The sequence below is a fragment of the Ctenopharyngodon idella genome, chromosome 3 (assembly GCF_019924925.1).
Source record: "Ctenopharyngodon idella isolate HZGC_01 chromosome 3, HZGC01, whole genome shotgun sequence".
Classification (NCBI taxonomy): domain Eukaryota; kingdom Metazoa; phylum Chordata; class Actinopteri; order Cypriniformes; family Xenocyprididae; genus Ctenopharyngodon; species Ctenopharyngodon idella.
In genome coordinates this window covers 35844665-35869788 of record NC_067222.1, presented here as the reverse complement: position 1 = coordinate 35869788, position 25124 = coordinate 35844665, and the positions used below count along the sequence as shown (strand labels likewise).

At 34.4% G+C, this 25124-nt stretch overlaps 3 protein-coding genes and 1 long non-coding RNA gene across 9 annotated transcripts; 3 read left to right on the top strand and 1 right to left on the bottom strand.

Annotated features, from left to right (window-relative positions):
- The first annotated feature begins 1136 nt into the window (after positions 1 to 1136).
- LOC127508535 (cytochrome P450 3A40-like) lies at positions 1137 to 8515 on the top strand. Of its 3 annotated transcripts, XM_051886588.1 has the most exons (14): positions 1137 to 1237; positions 1495 to 1643; positions 1877 to 1970; positions 2073 to 2125; positions 2803 to 2902; positions 3023 to 3142; positions 4828 to 4913; positions 5127 to 5275; positions 5423 to 5547; positions 5631 to 5718; positions 5813 to 5973; positions 6290 to 6516; positions 7778 to 7940; positions 8064 to 8515. In XM_051886588.1, the coding sequence occupies exons 2-14, from the start codon at positions 1576 to 1578 to the stop codon at positions 8148 to 8150; spliced, it is 1521 nt and encodes a 506-aa protein (XP_051742548.1). In that variant the 5' UTR covers positions 1137 to 1237; positions 1495 to 1575; the 3' UTR covers positions 8151 to 8515. The 3 variants fall into 3 exon arrangements, with proteins under 3 accessions (XP_051742548.1, XP_051742547.1, XP_051742549.1); XM_051886587.1 differs by having other exon boundaries at positions 1169 to 1643; XM_051886589.1 differs by lacking the exon at positions 2073 to 2125 and having other exon boundaries at positions 1170 to 1643.
- Positions 8516 to 10160: 1645 nt separating this feature from the next.
- On the top strand, positions 10161 to 15966 carry LOC127508536 (cytochrome P450 3A27-like). Of its 3 annotated transcripts, XM_051886590.1 has the most exons (13): positions 10161 to 10388; positions 12406 to 12499; positions 12612 to 12664; positions 12939 to 13038; positions 13129 to 13248; positions 13450 to 13535; positions 13701 to 13849; positions 13937 to 14058; positions 14363 to 14450; positions 14545 to 14705; positions 14815 to 15041; positions 15231 to 15393; positions 15517 to 15966. In XM_051886590.1, the coding sequence occupies exons 1-13, from the start codon at positions 10321 to 10323 to the stop codon at positions 15601 to 15603; spliced, it is 1518 nt and encodes a 505-aa protein (XP_051742550.1). In that variant the 5' UTR covers positions 10161 to 10320; the 3' UTR covers positions 15604 to 15966. The 3 variants fall into 3 exon arrangements, with proteins under 3 accessions (XP_051742550.1, XP_051742551.1, XP_051742552.1); XM_051886591.1 differs by lacking the exons at positions 12939 to 13038; positions 13129 to 13248; positions 13450 to 13535 and having other exon boundaries at positions 10182 to 10388; XM_051886592.1 differs by lacking the exons at positions 10161 to 10388; positions 12406 to 12499; positions 12612 to 12664; ... (2 more) ...; positions 13450 to 13535; positions 13701 to 13849 and having other exon boundaries at positions 13971 to 14062.
- Positions 15533 to 25088, bottom strand: LOC127508542 (uncharacterized). Of its 2 annotated transcripts, none has more exons than XR_007928830.1 (2): positions 24940 to 25088; positions 15533 to 17340 (listed from the first exon to the last, which is right to left on the bottom strand). It is a non-coding gene; the product is annotated as an uncharacterized LOC127508542 (long non-coding RNA). The 2 variants fall into 2 exon arrangements; XR_007928829.1 differs by lacking the exon at positions 24940 to 25088 and adding an exon at positions 17488 to 17636.
- Positions 17604 to 23503, top strand: LOC127508537 (cytochrome P450 3A30-like). The gene is made up of 13 exons (XM_051886593.1): positions 17604 to 17832; positions 19852 to 19945; positions 20058 to 20110; positions 20385 to 20484; positions 20573 to 20692; positions 20897 to 20982; positions 21148 to 21296; positions 21384 to 21505; positions 21813 to 21900; positions 21995 to 22155; positions 22265 to 22491; positions 22681 to 22843; positions 22967 to 23503. The coding sequence occupies exons 1-13, from the start codon at positions 17765 to 17767 to the stop codon at positions 23051 to 23053; spliced, it is 1518 nt and encodes a 505-aa protein (XP_051742553.1). The 5' UTR covers positions 17604 to 17764; the 3' UTR covers positions 23054 to 23503.
- Positions 25089 to 25124: the final 36 nt, after the last annotated feature.

The window sequence follows — 25124 nt, the reverse complement described above, 5'->3', positions numbered from 1 at the left end:
ACTGTGCAGGACTTTATTTAAAGGGACACTGTTTCTTTAAATGATAATAGTTTAAATATAATAGTTTCGCCTGATGTAATATGACACTGATGGCTGTGGACACACCTCAAAGGAGGACTCCCACATGGTGAAAAGAAAAAGATCTTCATTTCTACCTTATAAGGTTATAAAAATTATTATGACAGCACTAGTGTTATTTGATACTGCATTTACCATGGATTAAAATGCAAAACATATATATATATATTTTTTTAAAATATACTTAAAGTCAGAAATGGAAGAAAGGAAATAGGGAGCAGAAAGGAAGGCGAGGTATGAAGGTGAATCTGTGGAGTGAAGAAAGGACGAGAGGAGCAAAATGTAGATGCAGGGTAGCCTTTAAAGCTTTAAAACATGTCACAGTTAAATTTCATTTAAAATGTTTAGAGAAAACAGACAGAAAAAAAAGTTTTACCATTTTTTATTAGCCTATTTGTTGTTGCATGTGTTATTGTTCATTTTCATCAATTTTCTGGTTTCTGAATATTTTGATATTTAGATTTCTTCATTTCAGCACAACATGTTCTATCAGTGAATTTTATGCATGAATTGAGTGAACTTATGAATTTCACTCGACTCATAGCCAGGCTATATGCTTTTGGATTTGTTATATATTTTGTTGAATATGTTTGTTTGATAATATTTGTTAATAAACCATGTCTTTTCATAATTTCTAATTAAGAAACAAGATTGTTTTTGGTAAATCAGGGATGGCCCACTTTACCTGAAAATACATTTTTCTGGAGTGCATGATCTCAAAATGTTTATTGCTACTGATACTTTGCAAATAACACATTATATGGACTGAATTCAAGTGAAAATATTATAGTGGGACCTTAAAGTTAACAAAGGTAATAAGAAAAGAAAAAAGAAAAGAAAAGAAATGGGTATCATTCATAAACATTTAACATGACAACACATGTTTTGTTTTCTAGAGGAGTTGAAACATTAAGTGACTAAAGCATGCATTCGTAGGTTATAGATTCATGTTATCATACATGCTGTATATAAAATAAGAATCAGAATCAGACTGAACTCAGTTGGAGTCTAAAGTAATTTCTCTTTTTGGCCAATGGATGTCACTATAAACTGTTAAAAATACAATGAAAGGACCCGCTTATGTTATTGTGCGACAGAACACAGAGGAAGTGTTTTATTAAGTCGCAGATATAAAACTCAGGCTTTACTCTTATCTAAGGTGAGTAAAATCGATGTGATACTCTATTTGACACTCTAAAGCGAACTTATTTTCTTTTTTGTGTGTCTTTCGTCGTTTTCATGTATGTTTCTTAACCAAGGAATAACTGAAGGCTTATGCCACCATTGCTGGTCAGTGCAGTTAACACTGATAACTTAAACGTGTCAAAACAGTCGTAACCTGTCGATTTACTCCTTATTTGGTAACCTTGCGCACCTGTAAATCACGCCCTCTTCCGGATCATGATCCGTCTGTAGTGAATAAAAACGAAACCAACAGCATCGTTGGAGCTAAAGAGACTGAAGAATACAGTCCTACAGGCTGAGAGCTGACTTACAATGATTGACTTCTCATCTCTGTCTGTGACCTGGACCCTGGTGGTTCTGGTCATAACTCTCCTGTTTATGTGAGTAATGAATAATAATAGCAAGTCTAAACGACCAATATTCTGTGTTATAGCTTTTAGTAAAGTATCTGTCTGTATTTAATGTATCTCATTATTAATTAGTAGTTGTGTAGCAGTAGTTATATTTGTGTACTTTATCACACTGTACAGTTCATATAAGATATATATCTACATGGAATGGATCTGATGTGGTTGTTTGTAGTTTGACATCTCTGTTATTGATCACACTGTAGTTACGGTGTTTGGCCACATGGATTTTTCAACAAACTGGGAATTCCAGGACCAAGACCTTGGCCTTTCGTTGGCACATTTCTCTCATACTCTAAAGTGAGTAATTCATTAGTTAACTGCTTTGGAATAATATAGAAATGTTGCTGAAGAAATAAGACTCTCTTTCATTGATTAATTGTCTATGCAAATGTATTTTAGGGTTTGTTTAATTTTGATATGGAGTGTGCTAAGAAGTATGGAAAAGTTTGGGGGTGAGTCTCAGTTATACATTTACTGTGTTGAAGGAATGTGTTGAAAAGCTGAAATACTATAATATGTCATTAATATGCAATTAAATATTATGTGATGCTTAAGTTCAGAACAGCTCTGATGGTGAAAAGATGTGCACTTTACACTACCAAAAGTTTTGAGGTTGTCATGTTTTTTGACCAAGGCTGCATTTATTTGATAAAAACTACAGTAAAAACAGTAATCTTGTGAAATATTATTATTACAGTTAACAATATTACAATAACTGTTTTCTATTTTAGTATATTTTATGTCATTCATTCCTGTGATGGAAAAGCTTTATTTTCAGCATCATCACTCCAGTCTTCAGTGTCATATGATCCTTCAGAAATCTGATTTGCTGCTCAATAAACATGTATTATTATTATTATTATTATTATTATTATTATTATTATTAAAAGGGTTTAATTATCAGGATTTCTGTTGATGAAAAGAAAGTTTCAAAGAACAGCAGTAATTTGAAATAGACATCTTTTGTAAGATGATAAAAGTCTTTACTGTCACTTTTGATCAATGTTCATCCTTGCTGTCACATTTTTTTTTTTTTTTTTTTTACTGACCCAAACTTTTGAATGGTAGTGTAGTTATTTGCCTAGATCACTGTGAATGCAAACTGATCAATATTTCTTTCATTGCTCAGGATTTATGATGGAAGACTCCCAATATTAATGGTCACTGACCTGGAAATGATCAAAACAATTATGGTGAAAGATTGTTATTCTACCTTCACTAACAGAAGAGTAAGCACACCTTCACAGTTATACAGAAAGTCCCATAATGGCAGGAAGCTGAGGATTCCTTTTATGCCCCAGTAAAAATCTTTTCTTTTCTTTTTTTTTTTTTCATTGGAATTTGTACAGGATACAAATCCGGACCTGGCTGGCCCCTTTGCTGATGGAATAACTATAGTTAAAGATGAGAGATGGAAACGAATTCGTGCTTCACTTTCTCCATATTTCACAAGTGGACGACTGAAGGAGGTATAGTACAAGTCCTTAAAGGGATAGTTCACCCTAAAATGAAAATTGGCATGATTTACTCACCTTCATGTTGTTCCCAACCTGAATGACCTTCTTTTTCTCACTTTTACAAAAGAAGATACTGGGAAGAAATAGTTGTATGTTTTTTTTGTACATACAAAGGGGTCCAATATTGTTCCACGGGTTTTGAACAAACTTAGGTTGAACTTTGACGTGAGCTGTTTCAGGCATTGGGATCTAGTCTCTCTGTACTCCTTTATAAAAATGTTTTAAAATGTTTTTGTTGCCAAAACCTTTTATTGTATACTATTACAGACGTGGACAAAATTGTTGGTACCCTTGATAAATATGATCTAAGATGACCTGATCTGCATTGTTTATCCTTTTGATCTTTAATCCATAAAATTAGCAAAAATCTAACCTTTCTTTGAAGGAGAGGAATTGAAAGTGGGGGGAAAATCACATTATGAAGTAAATGTTTTTCTCCAAAACACGTTGGCCACAATTATTGGCACCCTTTTATTCAATACTTTTTGCAACCTCCTTTTGCCAAGATAACAGCTCTGAGTTTTCTCCTATAATGCCTGATGAGTTTGGAGAACACCTGGCAAGAGATCAGAGACCATTCTTTCATGCAGAATCTCTACAGATCCTTCAGATTCCCAGCTCCATGTTGGTGCTTCTTCTCTTCAGTTCACTTCACTCATTTTCTATAGGGTTTAGGTCAGGGGACTGGGACGGCCATGGCAGAAGCTTCATTTTGTGCTCAGTGACACATTTTTGTGTTGGTTTTGATGTTTGTTTTGGATCATTGTCCCGATGGAAGATCCAACCACGGCCCATTATTGGATTTCTAGCAGAAGCGGTCAGGTTTTGATTTTTTTTTTTTTATCTGTTGGTATTTGATAGAATCCATGATGCCATGTATCTGAACAAGATGTTCAGGACCTCCAGCAGAAAAATCCAGCAGTATATTTAACCGTGGGCATGGGGTACTTTTTATCCATGTGTGCACCAAACCCATCTGGTGGGTTTGCTGCCAAAAAGCTCTTTTTTTTTTTTTTTTTTTAAGTTTCATCTGACCATAGAAGCCGGTCCTGTTTGAAGTTCCAGTCCTGTCTGACAACTGAAGGTGCTGGAGATTGTTTTTTTTTTTTTAGGCTTTCTGAGACTCAAGACTCAACTAATCTCTGCAGTTCTCCAGCTGTGATCCTTGGAGAGTCTTTGTCCACTCAAACTCTCCTCCTCACCGCGCATTAGGACGATTTAGACACACGTCCTCTTCCAGGCAGATTTGTAACATCTTTCGTTGATTGGAAATATGAAAAAAAAAATGTAAATATGAATGGGAATATACTTCAGAGATATTTTACTCAAAAAAAATTCTAGGGGTGCCAATAATTGTGGCCAACGTGTTTTGGAGAAAAACATTTATTTCATAATGTGATTTTCCCCCCCACTTTCAATTCTTTTCCTTCAATGAAAGGTTACATTTTTGCTAATTTTATGAATTAAAGATCAAAAGGATAAACAATGCAGATTTATTTTTAAAGTCATCTTTGATCATATTTATTAAGGGTACCAACAATTTTGTCCATGTCTGTATATAATATTTATATTTTATACTGTACTTGTTGCTCACATGACAGGTGCGTAACTAACACTTATTTCTAAATATGTTTCAGATATTTCCCATAGCTGTGACACATGCAGATCGTTTTATTAAAAACATGCAAAAGCGAGACCACGAGCAGCCAGTTAAAACAAAAGAGTATGTTACATCTGTCTTTAAATAAAGTGCATACCTTTAAAACATAAAGAGCATTCACTGTCAGTCCTGAAATTTACTGAAGCATTTACAGCAAAACTTTCACTAAATAATGATTATAATTAGAATTTTGTATATAAATGAAAACCACATGTAATGATCTGCAAGTGATCTCTAATATATTTTACTAAGAAAACAACACTATTTTTATTCCAGAGTTGTCGCTCCATATAGTTTGGATGTCGTCACCAGCTCCTCCTTTAGCGTTGACATCGACTCCATAAACAACCCGGATGATCCTTTCGTTACTAACATCAAGAAGTTTTTCCAGTTCAGTCTGTTCAGTCCTCTCATTCTGCTTTTAAGTATGTAATTTGTACAATAAAAGTAACTTTTGTTGTTGATTTGCATTCTAAAACAGTTTTACATAATTTTACATGAAAAAATTGTTACAATAATTAGTTTTGAGATCTCAAAAAAATAAGAAATTGCTTTTTTTTTTTTTTTTTCAGCTTTATTTCCCTCCATTGCAAATCTTTTGGGAAAAATGGGGATAAGTCTTTTTTCAAGGTCGTCTATGGATTTTTTCTACAATACCTTGAGAAAGATTAAGGACGAGCACAACAAGAAACCAGATGTATGTTTATCACTATTTCACTCTTCAGCTACAGCTTCAGATTTTGCAGAGATATTGATGCCACACTTTGTGTTTTTAATCAGGGTCGAGTAGATTTTCTCAAGCTCATGATCCAGAATCAAATACCTGATGATCAAGCTAAGGACGATACAAGTGACCAGCCAGCAAAAGGTTTGAGAGACAGCGCAGAATTTACACATTCAAATGCACATGACCATCAGAGATGTGACTTGTTTTCAAATATGCTGTTTTGTGAATCTGACAGGGCTAACAGATCATGAGATTCTCTCACAGTCCTTCGTTTTCATCCTCGGAGGTTATGAAACTACAAGCTCCACTCTCACTTTCCTCCTCTATAATCTTGCGACTAATCCAGACTCCCTGGAAAAGCTGGTTGAGGAGATTGACACAAACTTCCCTCCTGATGTGAGTGCACCGGCTTCTGCTCTGTTCACAGATTTTGTGTAAAGCAGGGATTCTCAGCTCTGGTCCTCGAGATCCACTTTCCTGCAGAGTTTTGCTCCAACACTAAAACACCTGAACAAGTTAATCAGTGTTGGAGGTAAACTCTGCTGGAAAGTGGATCTCGAGGGCCAGAGTTGAGAACCCCTGGTGTAAAGAAACCATTTTAAAGCAGTTTTAGAGTTTAGAGTTCAATTGTTTTACTTAAGGAACAGGAAGTAAGTTTAAAACAAAGCCATAATATGCATCTGACATTTTTTTTTTTTTTTTTTTTTTTCAGACTCCCATCACATACGATGCATTGATGAAAATGGATTACTTGGAAATGGCCATCAACGAATCAATGCGTCTCCTTCCCACTGCCCCACGCTTAGAAAGGGTCTGTAAGAAGACTGTGGAGATCAATGGCGTGACAATACCAAAAAACACTCTGGTTGGAATTCCTACATGTGTTTTATATCGTGACCCGCAGCTCTGGGATTCTCCTGATGAGTTCAGGCCGGAGAGGTGATGTAATTCATCTTTAAGACAGTAGCTATGTTTCCCCCCAAAGTTGCAAACTTAATAAAACATTTGCAAATAAATCAGTGTTTCCATCCCATGTGCTCAAGAGAACAAAATTGTCACTTCCTGGCAAATTGCCGCAAAATATATATATATGTAATAAAAATGGAAGTTGCTGCAATCGGGGAAGCCAATGTGGCTCTTTTCCTTCATCATAAATGGCTTGGGTCTCAGAGCGTGCAAATGAAATGCAGTAAATGCTGTTATCTTACGTTTGAATGCTTTAACTCTCAATGCTTTAACAGGTGCCGTTCTCCCGCTTCAGTGTGAGAAGCAGCCTTTAGTATTTCAACCATTTTCCACTTGACTGCGGGCATAGGAGGCCATCCCCGGAGGGTCAAGCTAGATTTTGGGGATAACAGAACAAGGCTACTCGCTCCAATTTGCTCGCTGACCACCCCGCTTCATGGGTGTGATTCACACTTCGGTCTCAGACGACAATTCTCATGTACTCAGATGCAATGCGAGTGAACCGTATCGAAAGGGAACATTTATGGTTACTCACGTAACCCTGGTTCCCTGAGATAACGGGAACAAGCATTCTGTAGCTTGCCGTGCTACTACGCTGCACATCGAGTCATGCTAGCCGCTCATCAGTTGAAAGATTCGGACGATATGGCATTACTGCATGACTTATATATGCAGTCAACCCCGCCCTTTCTGGCGGGCTGAAATGCCATTTGTCTGTGCAGTTGTTTAAATGTGAACCAATCAGGGTTCAGGATTCAGAGAAAACTACGTTTTCCCCATAAGCGTCAGCGAACTTATCTCGGGGAACCAGGGTTACATGAGTAACCATAAACGTTATCTAAACACATCCACTGTTGAGGCAAAGTCACATGAGTTTTTTGTTGTGCATCGAGGAATTTATTTGATAAATGTGTTTCCATCGTAGTTTATGCGCATGTCTTCTTATTGAATAAAAAATTAACCAATTCAATTTAGCACGTTTTTATGGACATTTTTAGAATTTATCCGAATCTTAGCTTTTCCAAAATGCAAAATCGGAAAATATAAATAGGTATAAATGTATATAAATAGGTGGATGGAAACTGAGCTACTGATGCTTTTTGAACATTTCCTTCAGCTTTTCTCACATTTAAATCTTATAGCATGTGATTCATGCAGTTTAGAAAAAATGTGTGAGACAATTTCATTGAAGCAAAATTCACTCAACTTTTTGCATCTCTGTATTTTTCTGCAGGTTCAGCCCAGAGAGTAAATCAGAGATTAACCAGTACGCTTTCATGCCTTTTGGACTCGGGCCTCGGAATTGCATTGGAATGAGATTTGCCCTAATGATCATGAAACTGCTTGTTGTGAAGCTTCTTCAGAACTTCACTGTGGAAACATGTAAAGAGACACAGGTTGGTACTTTGACTGTCATCATAAAGAGACAATCAGGAATACATGGCAGACTGTGCTTAACCTCTTGATTAAACACAAAGTTATAAATGCACTATTCTTTATATTCTCTTGTTTATTTTCAGATCCCTCTAGAGATGAATGTTATTTTTCAGCCGAAGGTTCCCATCACACTGAAGTTTATTCCAAGACCTCACAAGGAAAAACAATAATTAAAATACTGATCATTTCAACATAATTGCGTAGATGTTATACAAGTTATATAGTATAAGAAAAACTGCATACAGTATAGTTTCATTTTAAAAAATATCATAGATATATTTACTGCCTTTTTTTTTTTTTTTACATGCTTTTAGATTTATGGTGCTCATGGTTTGCTGGGCCTTGACCTCTTCCTGATTCATTCATGTTTTACACAGTTTGGAATGTAAAAATAATACATTATTAAAAAATGTATAATTGTACACATTTAATTAACAAAATATAAGCAATGAATGCAAAGTAACTTGTTGTTATTGTATCTGTAAATGACAAGTGTTCATTTGTTACCCAATAAATTTCAAATTATTTCAAATTATTTTTGGCCAGGCTGTCATACAAAGAAATTATGAGCACATGCAAGAACAAGTGGACCAATGCAATATTAAAAAGTGGTTATGTTGTAGTCAATGTTTGCTTTTTTCTGAGCTTTTTTGTTTTTCTGAAACCTTTAGCTGTAGTTTTCCCCCTTTTTTGCCAAAATTTTGTCAGATAAATACCTTTGCTTAGTTTAGTGTTTTATTCTTGCCTCATATTTAAAATATTTTAAAATAGTTTGGTGTGGTAAGTTTAGCAAAAGTACTATTTAAGAGCCTGATTACTGTGTACTGATGGGTCCAAGTCATCACTGGTGCACTGTTGCATTTTTCCAGTTACCAAAAAAGGTAATTACTATTTCATTTCTACAGTCAGAGCATTGATTTGTAGAGTGGGAGAGGTTACTACATTTAAAGTTGTAAAAAGTTCAAAGTCATTAAAATGCACTAAACTTATTAATGATTGTTTAAGTATTATTTATTACATTTATTTAAAGTTATTACATTTCTTATTAGGTCAGTTATGAAAAGAATTGTCGATCAAATTTATCGTTTTATCAACTCCATGTCATCATATAACTCCAATGCATTATATCTTCATTGGAAAGCCTGTGTCTCTTTGCTGCCATCTTGTTTCTCCTAACTAGGTTTAGGAGCTGAGACCTAGTCTTGACACTTAGGAACCTTTATGAATCATACTTATTCTTAAGTCTAGGAATAAGAGTAAAATTTAATTATGTCATTCATTTTGACACACTTAAGACTAAAATTTTACTTTTATACATACGGCCCCTGAACTTTTAGATATATTCACTCATTTTAAATGGGTCCTATTAGTAGCAACATCAGAAAATGGCTACATGTGTGATGTCGGGGGAAAAAATGGTTATTCTGTCAACACTGTAAGATTTTCTGTGTCACTGATGACTGTTACAAAGGGCTGTTATTATGCAACGATCGTATCAGTATTACTAAATGTGATTGGTAGGTTTTCATCAGACAGCTGAAACAACCAATAGCTAGCATACACACACACACAGTTCTCGTTGTACATAGTTACTTACAATTCACCAGAGAGTTGCATCAGTAGTGATGAAGTTTACAGAGTGGATCACGAGAGAGTTTTCTTGTCAATAAAAAAGATTTAATTTGTTTAATACAAATTTCTTATATCCAAACTCTGGCTACATCGTACCATATTGCCTGAGAAGTATCAATTCGTAGGTGAATACCTCTTAATATGTTTAACAGATCCAGCTCCACAACAGTTTCTGGATACAGAAAATAACGTTCGCAGTCCAAGCAGCTTGTTTTGTCCCAATACTCATGAAACAGCCTGAAGTCTCTCAGCTTCTCTTTTTGTCCAGTTGGTGTCACTACAAACTGTTAAAGTTATTGTGTGCATGAGTTTGTTTTATGTAGTCGCAGATATCAAACTCAGGCTTTACTCTATTCTAAGGTGAGTAAAATTATGTGATAATGAATTTGACACTTTTAAGATGAAGCTGTTTTTGTTAGAAACTTGCCTACCTTTTGTGTTTCATCGTTTTCATACAAAGGAATAATTGAAGGTTTTCACCACCACTGCTGGCCTGTGCAGTTAACACGGATAACTCGAGATGAAAAAGTGTCAGAAGTGTCATAACCCGAAGATTTATTCCTTATTTGGTCGCCCTGCGCACCTGTAAAGCACGCCCACTTTCTGATCACGCGCCGTCTGACGTGAATAAAAACAAAAGCAACAGTATCTGTGTGCATTAGGACTTCCTCTGGAGCTGAGGAGACTGAAGAATACAGCTGACTTATAATGATTGACCTTTCATCTCTGTCTGTGACCTGGACCCTGGTGGTTCTGGTCATAACTCTCCTGTTTATGTGAGTATTTAATAAAGGGTTAATGCAAACATTCGTATAGGCTTTATTCTGTGTTATAGTTCTAATGTATATTAGGGATGTCCTTGTTCACGAGATGTGTACCGACAACTGTCCCGATTTCAGCGAGGATCGCTAACTTTTTCCGTTGACGTTGAATCATCAAAGGAAAATGTCTCTGGTATCGTTTGCAGTTCTGTGTCACTGCAACTTCAGGTTGATTTTCTGATACTCGTCTTTGTAGATTATTAAAACGTCTGCGACCTCAGAGCTCGCAATGCACCAGTCTCGCGCGCCCTCACTGCTACGCGTTTAAAAGAAAACGCGCGTACTGATTTCTGTACCATTGTGCAAAGAAAATATATTTCCCTATATATGAGTGATCAATATATTAAATGATATAAAGATACAAAATAATATATTGTGTAAATATATAACAATCTATTGAATAATGAGAAATTTTCATATATTGAATCATAATGTATGTAATTTTATATCCAGTAGGCTAATACACTTCATTATGTATAGATGTATATGTGATCAGATACATGTGTAATATATTGCTGACATATTTACTCATGCAGTTTAAACACACATATATTGAGAAATGTATTATGTAATACATTTCTTATATTTGCATTATAAATGTTTTATATTTTCAAGCTAGCTAACTATAGCACACTTGCATGTACTAAATTTAGCTAAGAGACTATCACTGTGCTGCAAAGAGCACAGCCAATACTTAATGTTTTTTGGCCAATGATCAGCCTAACCAAAGGCTGTACTCTTCAGCACAATGGTAACACCAAAAACTCAGACATACTACAAAACCTTTTAAATTCCAAAATAATAGAACATTAAACATTAAAGCATGCTGGGAACTAGACATCTGTTCTAACCACTGATTGATTCCATGAATGTGTGTGTATATATGTGTTTACATACATTCACATTTATATGGGGACATGTATGTGTAACATACTTACACAATAAAGTATGAAACTTTATGAATATTACATGTAATGCTACTTTTTGTCTTTATTGAAAAATATAAACACTAGTTTCCCATATATGGAAATGTATTATGTAATTTATCGCATTATATTTTGCAGTATATTTTTGTTCCGTAAGGGTAAACTGTGAGCTGAGCAGGCTATTTTCTTTAATATAAGTTTAGTAAAAGTGTTTTTTAATTCAGATTTACTGAATATAATGTGTTTGTCATTGTATTAAAGTTGCAAAAGGCTATTCTCTACAGAAACATTCTTTGTTATGCTGGTTGAAAGTCTAGTTAAGCTAGACTAACTTAGCTAAGATAAAGCTAGCTAAGTTGCATGTAAAAATGCGATAGTACTGTACAATTATAATAGAATATGGAACAATTAAATTTACAGAACCTTCATAAGTTTAATAATAAAAAAGTAAAAACACTGCTCGTGCGCATTCTTTATTCATCATTTTGTAGAAGTAGAGTTAAAAATTCTTGCTGAATCTTCTGTAGAAAAGGTAGATCACCATCTTGCTGCAATCAAAATAACTTGAACTCATTTGTTGTCATAATTACGACTTGCCATCTTGTAAATGACTTGATAAAATCACTTGAATGTTATGATATTTACAGAGTTGCATTTCATTTTAGTTTTCATCATAAGTATTTTGTGTTAAATTATTTGTCGAAAAGTGTCTTAAAGTCTTCTGCTGTAAATTACATATAAATGTGTAGTTGGGATTTATAGCAGTGATAGCTCAGCCTCAGATGATTTTATAAGCTTTAGAACAACATATTAATTGAAAGACTAGTATGTACTTCAGCATACAACAGAAATCTAAATGTGGTTAAAATGGTGATAACCATTAAAAAAAGAAAAGAAAAGAAAAAATGAAATGCTTCCTTCCTGTCCCAGGTTGAGGGTTAAAAAAAATCTGGTCATCCAAATCTATATCTATATCTAACTTGTCTTATTTTAATTAGTATTTGTTTGAAGTTTGTTTGATAACTGTATAATTTATCACACTGTAGTTACGGTGTTTGGCCACATGGGTTTTTCAAAAAACTGGGAATTCCAGGACCAAGACCTTGGCCTTTCGTTGGCACACTTCTCTCATACACTAAAGTGAGTAATTCATTATGTAACTGCTTTAGAATAATATAGGAATGTGTATTCAAATAATATTGGAGCAATAAGACTCCCTTTCAATGATTAATTCTATGCAAATGTATTTTAGGGTTTGTGTAATTTTGATATGGAGTGTGCTAAGAAGTATGGAAAAGTTTGGGGGTGAGTCTCAGTTATACATTTACTGTGTTGAAAGAATGTGTTACATCAAATTGATAATACTAATTCTTATTTTTGTGTAATATTTGTCATTCCAGCTATATACATCTTTACAGGGGGATGCAATGTAATTTGACTTAATAAATGACATCTATTTAAATTTGAATATAAATTAAGAAACTACAAAATAATTGGTTAAAACTACATCATATGCTATTTTATTATTTGCCTAGATCACCATGAATACAAACTGATCAATATTCCTTTCATTGTTCAGGATTTATGATGGAACACTCCCAATATTAATGGTCACTGATCTGGAAATTATCAAAACCGTTTTGGTGAAAGAATGTTATTCTAACTTCACTAACAGAAGGGTAACCTCACAAACACTATTTTGCACAATAAAATTGTTGTGGCAGTTCAAAGACAGTTGAAGATCCAGTAAAGGTCATAATTTTCTACAGATTATAAAAGTAGACCTGGCTGGCCCCATTGGTGACGGTATTATTATGGTTAGAGATGAGAAATGGAAGAGAATCCGCAATTCACTCTCCCCGTATTTCACAAGCGGACGACTGAAGGAGGTATAGTGCAGGCTCATAATATGAGCTTTATCATATATTGGAGTCTTGTCCCAATATTCTCTACTTCTTTAGAGAACAGTAAAATCAATTAGTGGTTTAGAGATTAAAATAGAGTTGAGCAAAGCCCAATTCATTTTTTTTTTATTATATTCTTGTTGCTCACATGACACTTGCATAACTAACACTTTAAATATGTTTCAGATATTTCCCATAGCTGTGACACATGCAGATCGTTTTATTAAAAACATGCAGAAGCGAGACCATGAGCAGCCAGTTAAAACAAAAGAGTATGTTACATCTGTCTTTAAATAAAGTGCATAATTGTCAATTTCAGGATATCATTAAAAAAAATTTTGTAGTTGTTTTATGTATATAAATGAAAACCACATGTAATGATCTGCAAGTGATCTCTAATATATTTTACTAAGAAAACAACACTATTTTTATTCCAGAGTTGTCGCTCCATACAGTTTGGATGTCGTCACCAGCTCCTCCTTTAGCGTTGACATCGACTCCATAAACAACCCGGATGATCCTTTCGTTATTAACATCAAGAAGTTTTTCCAGTTTAATATCTTCAGTCCTCTCTCTTTGCTAATACGTATGTCATTGTTTGTATAATAATCATGAAAAATGAAAAGAGCTAATGACGAGAGAAACAAATAATAAATGAATTTTCTTTTTTCAGTTATGTTTCCCTCTTTTGCAATTCTTTTGAGCAAACTGGGTATAACTCTTTTTTCGAAGTCGTCTATGGATTTTTTCTACAGTGTCCTGAGAAAGATTAAGGACGAGCACAAGGAATCAGATGTATGTCAGTATTTCACTTTTCAACTACACTCTAAAAATTAAAGGTTCCAGTAGGGTGTTATTGGGTTCATTGGGTGTTCCTTTCAGTGAACAGTTCTTAAAAGAACTAATTTTTTCTTAGCATTATATTTAAAAAAAAAAAAATCTAAAAAAAAAATTTTCCACTATAAAAAACCTTTTGTGCAGTGGAAATGAATAAATTCTATGAATCAAAGTCAAGAATCTTTATTTTTAAGAGTATACAGTCACTCTCACTGTTGTTTAGATCTGGCAGTGATGGTGATGCCACTGTGTTTTTAATCAGGGTCAAGTAGATTTTCTCAAGCTGATGATCCAGAATCAAATACCTGATGATCAAGCTAAGGACGATACAAGTGACCAGCCAGCAAAAGGTTTGAGAGACAGCGCAGAATTTACACATTCAAATGCACATGACCATCAGAGATGTGACTTGTTTTCAAATATGCTGTCTTGTGAATCTGACAGGACTAACAGATCATGAGATTCTCTCACAGTCCTTCGTTTTCATCCTCGGAGGTTATGAAACTACAAGCTCCACTCTCACTTTCCTCCTCTATAATCTTGCGACTAATCCAGACTGCCTGGAAAAGCTGGTTGAGGAGATTGACACAAACTTCCCTCCTGATGTGAGCGCACCGGCTTCTGCTCTATTCACAGATTTTGTGTAAAGAATCTGAAGCAAATTTAGAGTTAAACCATATGTATTGGACATGTCTTGTTTTTTGTTTTTTTCAGACTCCCATCACATACGATGCATTGATGAAAATGGATTACTTGGAAATGGCCATCAACGAATCAATGCGTCTCCTTCCCACTGCCCCACGCTTAGAGAGGGTCTGTAAGAAGACTGTGGAGATCAATGGCGTGACAATACCAAAAGACACTCTGGTTGGAATTCCTACATATGTTTTATGTCGTGACCCACAGCTCTGGGATTCTCCCGATGAGTTCAGGCCGGAGAGGTGATGTAATTCTGATGTGAACATTTCTTTCACAGCCACAATTTTTCTCACTTCAGTTTTTCTCACATATGAATCTTATAGCATGTGATTCATGCAGTTTACTGAACCACATGCCAGATTTACGCTAGAGGTTAGCATTGCTAAACTGATAAGCTAGAATTGCTAAGTCACTCTAATATTTCTCTGCAGGTTCAGCCCAGAGAGTAAATCAGAGATTAACCAGTACGCTTTCATGCCTTTTGGACTCGGGCCTCGGAATTGCATTGGAATGAGATTTGCCCTAATGATCATGAAACTGCTTGTTGTGAAGCTTCTTCAGAACTTCACTGTGGAAACATGTAAAGAGACACAGGTTGGTACTTTGACTGTCATCATAAAGAGACAATCAGGAATACATGGCAGACTGTGCTTAACCTCTTGATTAAACACAAAGTTATAAATGCACTATTCTTTATATTCTCTTGTTTATTTTCAGATCCCTCTAGAGATGAATGTTATTTTTCAGCCGAAGGTTCCCATCACACTGAAGTTTATTCCAAGACCTCACAAGGAAAAACAATAATTAAAATACTGATCATTTCAACATAATTGCGTAGATGTTCTACAAGTTATATAGTATAAGAAAAACTGCATACAGTATAGTTTCATTTTAAAAATATCATAGATATATTTACTGCCTTTTTTTTTTTTTTACATGCTTTTAGATTTATGGTGCTCATGGTTTGCTGGGCCTTGACCTCTTCCTGATTCATTCATGTTTTACACAGTTTGGAATGTAAAAATAATACATTATTAAAAAATGTATAATTGTACACATTTAATTAACAAAATATAAGCAATGAATGCAATGTAACTTGTTGTTATTGTATCTGTAAATGACAAGTGTTCATTTGTTACCCAATAAATTTCAAATTATTTCAAATTATTTTTGGCCAGGCTGTCATACAAAGAAATTATGAGCACATGCAAGAACAAGTGGACCAATGCAATATTAAAAAGTGGTTATGTTGTAGTCAATGTTTGCTTTTTTCTGAGCTTTTTTGTTTTTCTGAAACCTTTAGCTGTAGTTTTCCCCCTTTTTTGCCAAAATTTTGTCAGATAAATACCTTTGCTTAGTTTAGTGTTTTATTCTTGCCTCATATTTAAAATATTTTAAAATAGTTTGGTGTGGTAAGTTTAGCAAAAGTACTATTTAAGAGCCTGATTACTGTGGACTGATGGGTCCAAGTCATCACCTGGTGCACTGCTGCATTTTTCCAGTTACCAAAAAAGGTAATTACTATTTCATTTCTACAGTCAGAGCATTGATTTGTAGAGTGGGAGAGGTTACTACATTTAAAGTTGTAAAAAGTTCAAAGTCATTAAAATGCACTAAACTTATTAATGATTGTTTAAGTATTATTCTTATTATTCTATTATTCTAAGTATATCTTATTAGGTCAGTTATGAAAAGAATTGTCAATCAAATGTATCGTTTTATCAACTCCATGTCATCATATAACTCCAATGCATTATATCTTCATTGGAAAGCCTGTGTCTCTTTGCTGCCATCTTGTTTCTCCTAACTAGGTTTAGGAGCTGAGACCTAGTCTTGACACTTAGGAACCTTTATGAATCATACTTATTCTTAAGTCTAGGAATAAGAGTAAAATTTGTCATTCATTTTGACACACTTAAGACTAAAATTTTACTTTTATACATACGGCCCCTGAACTTTTAGATATATTCACTCATTTTAAATGGGTCCTATTAGTAGCAACATCAGAAAATGGCTACATGTGTGATGTCGGGGGAAAAAATGGTTATTCTGTCAACACTGTAAGATTTTCTGTGTCACTGATGACTGTTACAAAGGGCTGTTATTATGCAACGATCGTATCAGTATTACTAAATGTGATTGGTAGGTTTTCATCAGACAGCTGAAACAACCAATAGCTAGAATACACACACACACAGTTCTCGTTGTACATAGTTACTTACAATTCACCAGAGAGTTGCATCAGTAGTGATGAAGTCTACAGAGTGGATCACGAGAGAGTTTTCTTGTCAATAAAAAAGATTTAATTTGTTTAATACAAATTTCTTATATCCAAACTCTGGCTACATCGTACCATATTGCCTGAGAAGTATCAATTCGTAGGTGAATACCTCTTAATATGTTTAACAGATCCAGCTCCACAACAGTTTCTGGATACAGAAAATAACGTTCGCAGTCCAAGCAGCTTGTTTTGTCCCAATACTCATGAAACAGCCTGAAGTCTCTCAGCTTCTCTTTTTGTCCAGTTGGTGTCACTACAAACTGTTAAAGTTATTGTGTGCATGAGTTTGTTTTATGTAGTCGCAGATATCAAACTCAGGCTTTACTCTATTCTAAGGTGAGTAAAATTATGTGATAATGAATTTGACACTTTTAAGATGAAGCTGTTTTTGTTAGAAACTTGCCTACCTTTTGTGTTTCATCGTTTTCATACAAAGGAATAATTGAAGGTTTTCACCACCACTGCTGGCCTGTGCAGTTAACACGGATAACTCGAGATGAAAAAGTGTCAGAAGTGTCATAACCCGAAGATTTATTCCTTATTTGGTCGCCCTGCGCACCTGTAAAGCACGCCCACTTTCTGATCACGCGCCGTCTGACGTGAATAAAAACAAAAGCAACAGTATCTGTGTGCATTAGGACTTCCTCTGGAGCTGAGGAGACTGAAGAATACAGCTGACTTATAATGATTGACCTTTCATCTCTGTCTGTGACCTGGACCCTGGTGGTTCTGGTCATAACTCTCCTGTTTATGTGAGTATTTAATAAAGGGTTAATGCAAACATTCGTATAGGCTTTATTCTGTGTTATAGTTCTAATGTATATTAGGGATGTCCTTGTTCACGAGATGTGTACCGACAACTGTCCCGATTTCAGCGAGGATCGCTAACTTTTTCCGTTGACGTTGAATCATCAAAGGAAAATGTCTCTGGTATCGTTTGCAGTTCTGTGTCACTGCAACTTCAGGTTGATTTTCTGATACTCGTCTTTGTAGATTATTAAAACGTCTGCGACCTCAGAGCTCGCAATGCACCAGTCTCGCGCGCCCTCACTGCTACGCGTATAAAAGAAAACGCGCGTACTGATTTCTATACCATTGTGCAAAGAAAATATATTTCCCTATATATGAGTGATCAATATATTAAATGATATAAAGATACAAAATAATATATTGTGTAAATATATAACAATCTATTGAATAATGAGAAATTTTCATATATTGAATCATAATGTATGTAATTTTATATCCAGTAGGCTAATACACTTCATTATGTATAGATGTATATGTGATCAGATACATGTGTAATATATTGCTGACATATTTACTCATGCAGTTTAAACACACATATATTGAGAAATGTATTATGTAATACATTTCTTATATTTGCATTATAAATGTTTTATATTTTCAAGCTAGCTAACTATAGCACACTTGCATGTACTAAATTTAGCTAAGAGACTATCACTGTGCTGCAAAGAGCACAGCCAATACTTAATGTTTTTTGGCCAGTGATCAGCCTAACCAAAGGCTGTACTCTTCAGCACAATGGTAACACCAAAAACTCAGACATACTACAAAACCTTTTAAATTCCAAAATAATAGAACATTAAACATTACAGCATGCTGGGAACTAGACATCTGTTCTAACCACTGATTGATTCCATGAATGTGTGTGTATATATGTGTTTACATACATTCACATTTATATGGGGACATGTATGTGTAACATACTTACACAATAAAGTATGAAACTTTATGAATATTACATGTAATGCTACTTTTTGTCTTTATTGAAAAATATAAACACTAGTTTCCCATATATGGAAATGTATTATGTAATTTATCGCATTATATTTTGCAGTATATTTTTGTTCCGTAAGGGTAAACTGTGAGCTGAGCAGGCTATTTTCTTTAATATAAGTTTAGTAAAAGTGTTTTTTAATTCAGATTTACTGAATATAATGTGTTTGTCATTGTATTAAAGTTGCAAAAGGCTATTCTCTACAGAAACATTCTTTGTTATGCTGGTTGAAAGTCTAGTTAAGCTAGACTAACTTAGCTAAGATAAAGCTAGCTAAGTTGCATGTAAAAATGCGATAGTACTGTACAATTATAATAGAATATGGAACAATTAAATTTACAGAACCTTCATAAGTTTAATAATAAAAAAGTAAAAACACTGCTCGTGCGCATTCTTTATTCATCATTTTGTAGAAGTAGAGTTAAAAATTCTTGCTGAATCTTCTGTAGAAAAGGTAGATCACCATCTTGCTGCAATCAAAATAACTTGAACTCATTTGTTGTCATAATTACGACTTGCCATCTTGTAAATGACTTGATAAAATCACTTGAATGTTATGATATTTACAGAGTTGCATTTCATTTTAGTTTTCATCATAAGTATTTTGTGTTAAATTATTTGTCGAAAAGTGTCTTAAAGTCTTCTGCTATAAATTACATATAAATGTGTAGTTGGAATTTATAGCAGTGATAGCTCAGCCTCAGATGATTTTATAAGCTTTAAAACAACATATTAATTGAAAGACTAGTATGTACTTCAGCATACAACAGAAATCTAAATGTGGTTAAAATGGTGATAACCATTAAAAAAAAAAAAAAAAAAAGAAAAAATGAAATGCTTCCTTCCTGTCCCAGGTTGAGGGTTAAAAAAAATCTGGTCACCCAAATCTATATCTATATCTAACTTGTCTTATTTTAATTAGTATTTGTTTGAAGTTTGTTTGATAACTGTATAATTTATCACACTTTAGTTACGGTGTTTGGCCACATGGGTTTTTCAAAAAACTGGGAATTCCAGGACCAAGACCTTGGCCTTTCGTTGGCACACTTCTCTCATACACTAAAGTGAGTAATTCATTATGTAACTGCTTTAGAATAATATAGGAATGTGTATTCAAATAATATTGGAGCAATAAGACTCCCTTTCAATGATTAATTCTATGCAAATGTATTTTAGGGTTTGTGTAATTTTGATATGGAGTGTGCTAAGAAGTATGGAAAAGTTTGGGGGTGAGTCTCAGTTATACATTTACTGTGTTGAAAGAATGTGTTACATCAAATTGATAATACTAATTCTTATTTTTGTGTAATATTTGTCATTCCAGCTATATACATCTTTACAGGGGGATGCAATGTAATTTGACTTAATAAATGACATCTGTTTAAATTTGAATATAAATTAAGAAACTACAAAATAATTGGTTAAAACTACATCATATGCTATTTTATTATTTGCCTAGATCACCATGAATACAAACTGATCAATATTCCTTTCATTGTTCAGGATTTATGATGGAACACTCCCAATATTAATGGTCACTGATCTGGAAATTATCAAAACCGTTTTGGTGAAAGAATGTTATTCTAACTTCACTAACAGAAGGGTAAGCTCACAAACAATTTTGCACAATAAAATTGTTGTGGCAGTTCAAAGACAGTTGAAGATCCAGTAAAGGTCATAATTTTCTACAGATTATAAAAGTAGACCTGGCTGGCCCCATTGGTGACGGTATTATTATGGTTAGAGATGAGAAATGGAAGAGAATCCGCAATTCACTCTCCCCGTATTTCACAAGCGGACGACTGAAGGAGGTATAGTGCAGGCTCATAATATGAGCTTTATCATATATTGGAGTCTTGTCCCAATATTCTCTACTTCTTCTTTAGAGAACAGTAAAATCAATTAGTGGTTTAGAGATTAAAATAGAGTTGAGCAAAGCCCAATTCATTTTTTTTTTATTATATTCTTGTTGCTCACATGACACTTGCATAACTAACACTTTAAATATGTTTCAGATATTTCCCATAGCTGTGACACATGCAGATCGTTTTATTAAAAACATGCAGAAGCGAGACCATGAGCAGCCAGTTAAAACAAAAGAGTATGTTACATCTGTCTTTAAATAAAGTGCATAATTGTCAATTTCAGGATATCATTAAAAAAAATTTTGTAGTTGTTTTATGTATATAAATGAAAACCACATGTAATGATCTGCAAGTGATCTCTAATATATTTTACTAAGAAAACAACACTATTTTTATTCCAGAGTTGTCGCTCCATATAGTTTGGATGTCGTCACCAGCTCCTCCTTTAGCGTTGACATCGACTCCATAAACAACCCGGATGATCCTTTCGTTATTAACATCAAGAAGTTTTTCCAGTTTAATATCTTCAGTCCTCTCTCTTTGCTAATACGTATGTCATTGTTTGTATAATAATCATGAAAAATGAAAAGAGCTAATGACGAGAGAAACAAATAATAAATTAATTTTCTTTTTTCAGTTATGTTTCCCTCTTTTGCAATTCTTTTGAGCAAACTGGGTATAACTCTTTTTTCGAAGTCGTCTATGGATTTTTTCTACAGTGTCCTGAGAAAGATTAAGGACGAGCACAAGGAATCAGATGTATGTCAGTATTTCACTTTTCAACTACACTCTAAAAATTAAAGGTTCCAGTAGGGTGTTATTGGGTTCATTGGGTGTTCCTTTCAGTGAACAGTTCTTAAAAGAACTAATTTTTTCTTAGCATTATATTTAAAAAAAAAAAAAAAATCTAAAAAAAAAATTTTCCACTATAAAAAACCTTTTGTGCAGTGGAAATGAATAAATTCTATGAATCAAAGTCAAGAATCTTTATTTTTAAGAGTATACAGTCACTCTCACTGTTGTTTAGATCTGGCAGTGATGGTGATGCCACTGTGTTTTTAATCAGGGTCAAGTAGATTTTCTCAAGCTGATGATCCAGAATCAAATACCTGATGATCAAGCTAAGGACGATACAAGTGACCAGCCAGCAAAAGGTTTGAGAGACAGCGCAGAATTTACACATTCAAATGCACATGACCATCAGAGATGTGACTTGTTTTCAAATATGCTGTCTTGTGAATCTGACAGGACTAACAGATCATGAGATTCTCTCACAGTCCTTCGTTTTCATCCTCGGAGGTTATGAAACTACAAGCTCCACTCTCACTTTCCTCCTCTATAATCTTGCGACTAATCCAGACTGCCTGGAAAAGCTGGTTGAGGAGATTGACACAAACTTCCCTCCTGATGTGAGCGCACCGGCTTCTGCTCTATTCACAGATTTTGTGTAAAGAATCTGAAGCAAATTTAGAGTTAAACCATATGTATTGGACATGTCTTGTTTTTTGTTTTTTTCAGACTCCCATCACATACGATGCATTGATGAAAATGGATTACTTGGAAATGGCCATCAACGAATCAATGCGTCTCCTTCCCACTGCCCCACGCTTAGAGAGGGTCTGTAAGAAGACTGTGGAGATCAATGGCGTGACAATACCAAAAGACACTCTGGTTGGAATTCCTACATATGTTTTATGTCGTGACCCACAGCTCTGGGATTCTCCCGATGAGTTCAGGCCGGAGAGGTGATGTAATTCTGATGTGAACATTTTTTTCACAGCCACAATTTTTCTCACTTCAGTTTTTCTCACATATGAATCTTATAGCATGTGATTCATGCAGTTTACTGAACCACATGCCAGATTTACGCTAGAGGTTAGCATTGCTAAACTGATAAGCTAGAATTGCTAAGTCACTCTAATATTTCTCTGCAGGTTCAGCCCAGAGAGTAAATCAGAGATTAACCAGTACGCTTTCATGCCTTTTGGACTCGGGCCTCGGAATTGCATTGGAATGAGATTTGCCCTAATGATCATGAAACTGCTTGTTGTGAAGCTTCTTCAGAACTTCACTGTGGAAACATGTAAAGAGACGCAGGTTGGTACTTTGACTGTCATCATAAAGAGACAATCAGGAATACATGGCAGACTGTGCTTAACCTCTTGATTAAACACAAAGTTATAAATGCACTATTCTTTATATTCTCTTGTTTATTTTCAGATCCCTCTAGAGATGAATGTTATTTTTCAGCCGAAGGTTCCCATCACACTGAAGTTTATTCCAAGACCTCACAAGGAAAAACAATAATTAAAATACTGATCATTTCAACATAATTGCGTAGATGTTATACAAGTTATATAGTATAAGAAAAACTGCATACAGTATAGTTTCATTTTAAAAATATCATAGATATATTTACTGCCTTTTTTTTTTTTTTTTTTTTTTTTACATGCTTTTAGATTTATGGTGCTCATGGTTTGCTGGGCCTTGACCTCTTCCTGATTCATTCATGTTTTACACAGTTTGGAATGTAAAAATAATACATTATTAAAAAATGTATAATTGTACACATTTAATTAACAAAATATAAGCAATGAATGCAATGTAACTTGTTGTTATTGTATCTGTAAATGACAAGTGTTCATTTGTTACCCAATATATTTCAAATTATTTTTGGCCAGGCTGTCATACAAAGAAATTATGAGCACATGCAAGAACAAGTGGACCAATGCAATATTAAAAAGTGGTTATGTTGTAGTCAATGTTTGCTTTTTTCTGAGCTTTTTTGTTTTTCTGAAACCTTTAGCTGTAGTTTTCCCCCTTTTTTGCCAAAATTTTGTCAGATAAATACCTTTGCTTAGTTTAGTGTTTTATTCTTGCCTCATATTTAAAATATTTTAAAATAGTTTGGTGTGGTAAGTTTAGCAAAAGTACTATTTAAGAGCCTGATTACTGTGGACTGATGGGTCCAAGTCATCACCGGTGCACTGCTGCATTTTTCCAGTTACCAAAAAAGGTAATTACTATTTCATTTCTACAGTCAGAGCATTGATTTGTAGAGTGGGAGAGGTTACTACATTTAAAGTTGTAAAAAGTTCAAAGTCATTAAAATGCACTAAACTTATTAATGATTGTTTAAGTATTATTTATTACATTTATTTAAAGTTATTACATTTCTTATTAGGTCAGTTATGAAAAGAATTGTCAATCAAATTTATCGTTTTATCAACTCCATGTCATCATATAACTCCAATGCATTATATCTTCATTGGAAAGCCTGTGTCTCTTTGCTGCCATCTTGTTTCTCCTAACTAGGTTTAGGAGCTGAGACCTAGTCTTGACACTTAGGAACCTTTATGAATCATACTTATTCTTAAGTCTAGGAATAAGAGTAAAATTTGTCATTCATTTTGACACACTTAAGACTAAAATTTTACTTTTATACATACGGCCCCTGAACTTTTAGATATATTCACTCATTTTAAATGGGTCCTATTAGTAGCAACATCAGAAAATGGCTACATGTGTGATGTCGGGGGGAAAAAATGGTTATTCTGTCAACACTGTAAGATTTTCTGTGTCACTGATGACTGTTACAAAGGGCTGTTATTATGCAACGATCGTATCAGTATTACTAAATGTGATTGGTAGGTTTTCATCAGACAGCTGAAACAACCAATAGCTAGCATACACACACACACAGTTCTCGTTGTACATAGTTACTTACAATTCACCAGAGAGTTGCATCAGTAGTGATGAAGTCTACAGAGTGGATCACGAGAGAGTTTTCTTGTCAATAAAAAAGATTTAATTTGTTTAATACAAATTTCTTATATCCAAACTCTGGCTACATCGTACTATATTGCCTGAGAAGTATCAATTCGTAGGTGAATACCTCTTAATATGTTTAACAGATCCAGCTCCACAACAGTTTCTGGATACAGAAAATAACGTTCGCAGTCCAAGCAGCTTGTTTTGTCCCAATACTCATGAAACAGCCTGAAGTCTCTCAGCTTCTCTTTTTGTCCAATTGGTGTCACTACAAACTGTTAAAGTTATTGTGTGCATGAGTTTGTTTTATGTAGTCGCAGATATCAAACTCAGGCTTTACTCTATTCTAAGGTGAGTAAAATTATGTGATAATGAATTTGACACTTTTAAGATGAAGCTGTTTTTGTTAGAAACTTGCCTACCTTTTGTGTTTCATCGTTTTCATACAAAGGAATAATTGAAGGTTTTCACCACCACTGCTGGCCTGTGCAGTTAACACGGATAACTCGAGATGAAAAAGTGTCAGAAGTGTCATAACCCGAAGATTTATTCCTTATTTGGTCGCCCTGCGCACCTGTAAAGCACGCCCACTTTCTGATCACGCGCC

Bases quoted from the DNA above. Each gene is read 5' to 3' on its own strand.
- LOC127508535 (XM_051886588.1), top strand. From the start codon at position 1,576: ATGATTGACTTCTCATCTCTGTCTGTGACCTGGACCCTGGTGGTTCTG. The intron at 5,719-5,812 runs GTTTGAGAGACA...TGAATCTGACAG, and splicing joins AAGTGACCAGCCAGCAAAAG to GGCTAACAGATCATGAGATT. The intron at 7,941-8,063 runs GTTGGTACTTTG...GTTTATTTTCAG, and splicing joins AAACATGTAAAGAGACACAG to ATCCCTCTAGAGATGAATGT.
- LOC127508536 (XM_051886590.1), top strand. From the start codon at position 10,321: ATGATTGACCTTTCATCTCTGTCTGTGACCTGGACCCTGGTGGTTCTG. The intron at 10,389-12,405 runs GTGAGTATTTAA...ATCACACTGTAG, and splicing joins GTCATAACTCTCCTGTTTAT to TTACGGTGTTTGGCCACATG. The intron at 14,706-14,814 runs GTGAGCGCACCG...TGTTTTTTTCAG, and splicing joins ACACAAACTTCCCTCCTGAT to ACTCCCATCACATACGATGC.
- LOC127508537 (XM_051886593.1), top strand. From the start codon at position 17,765: ATGATTGACCTTTCATCTCTGTCTGTGACCTGGACCCTGGTGGTTCTG. The intron at 21,901-21,994 runs GTTTGAGAGACA...TGAATCTGACAG, and splicing joins AAGTGACCAGCCAGCAAAAG to GACTAACAGATCATGAGATT. The intron at 22,844-22,966 runs GTTGGTACTTTG...GTTTATTTTCAG, and splicing joins AAACATGTAAAGAGACGCAG to ATCCCTCTAGAGATGAATGT.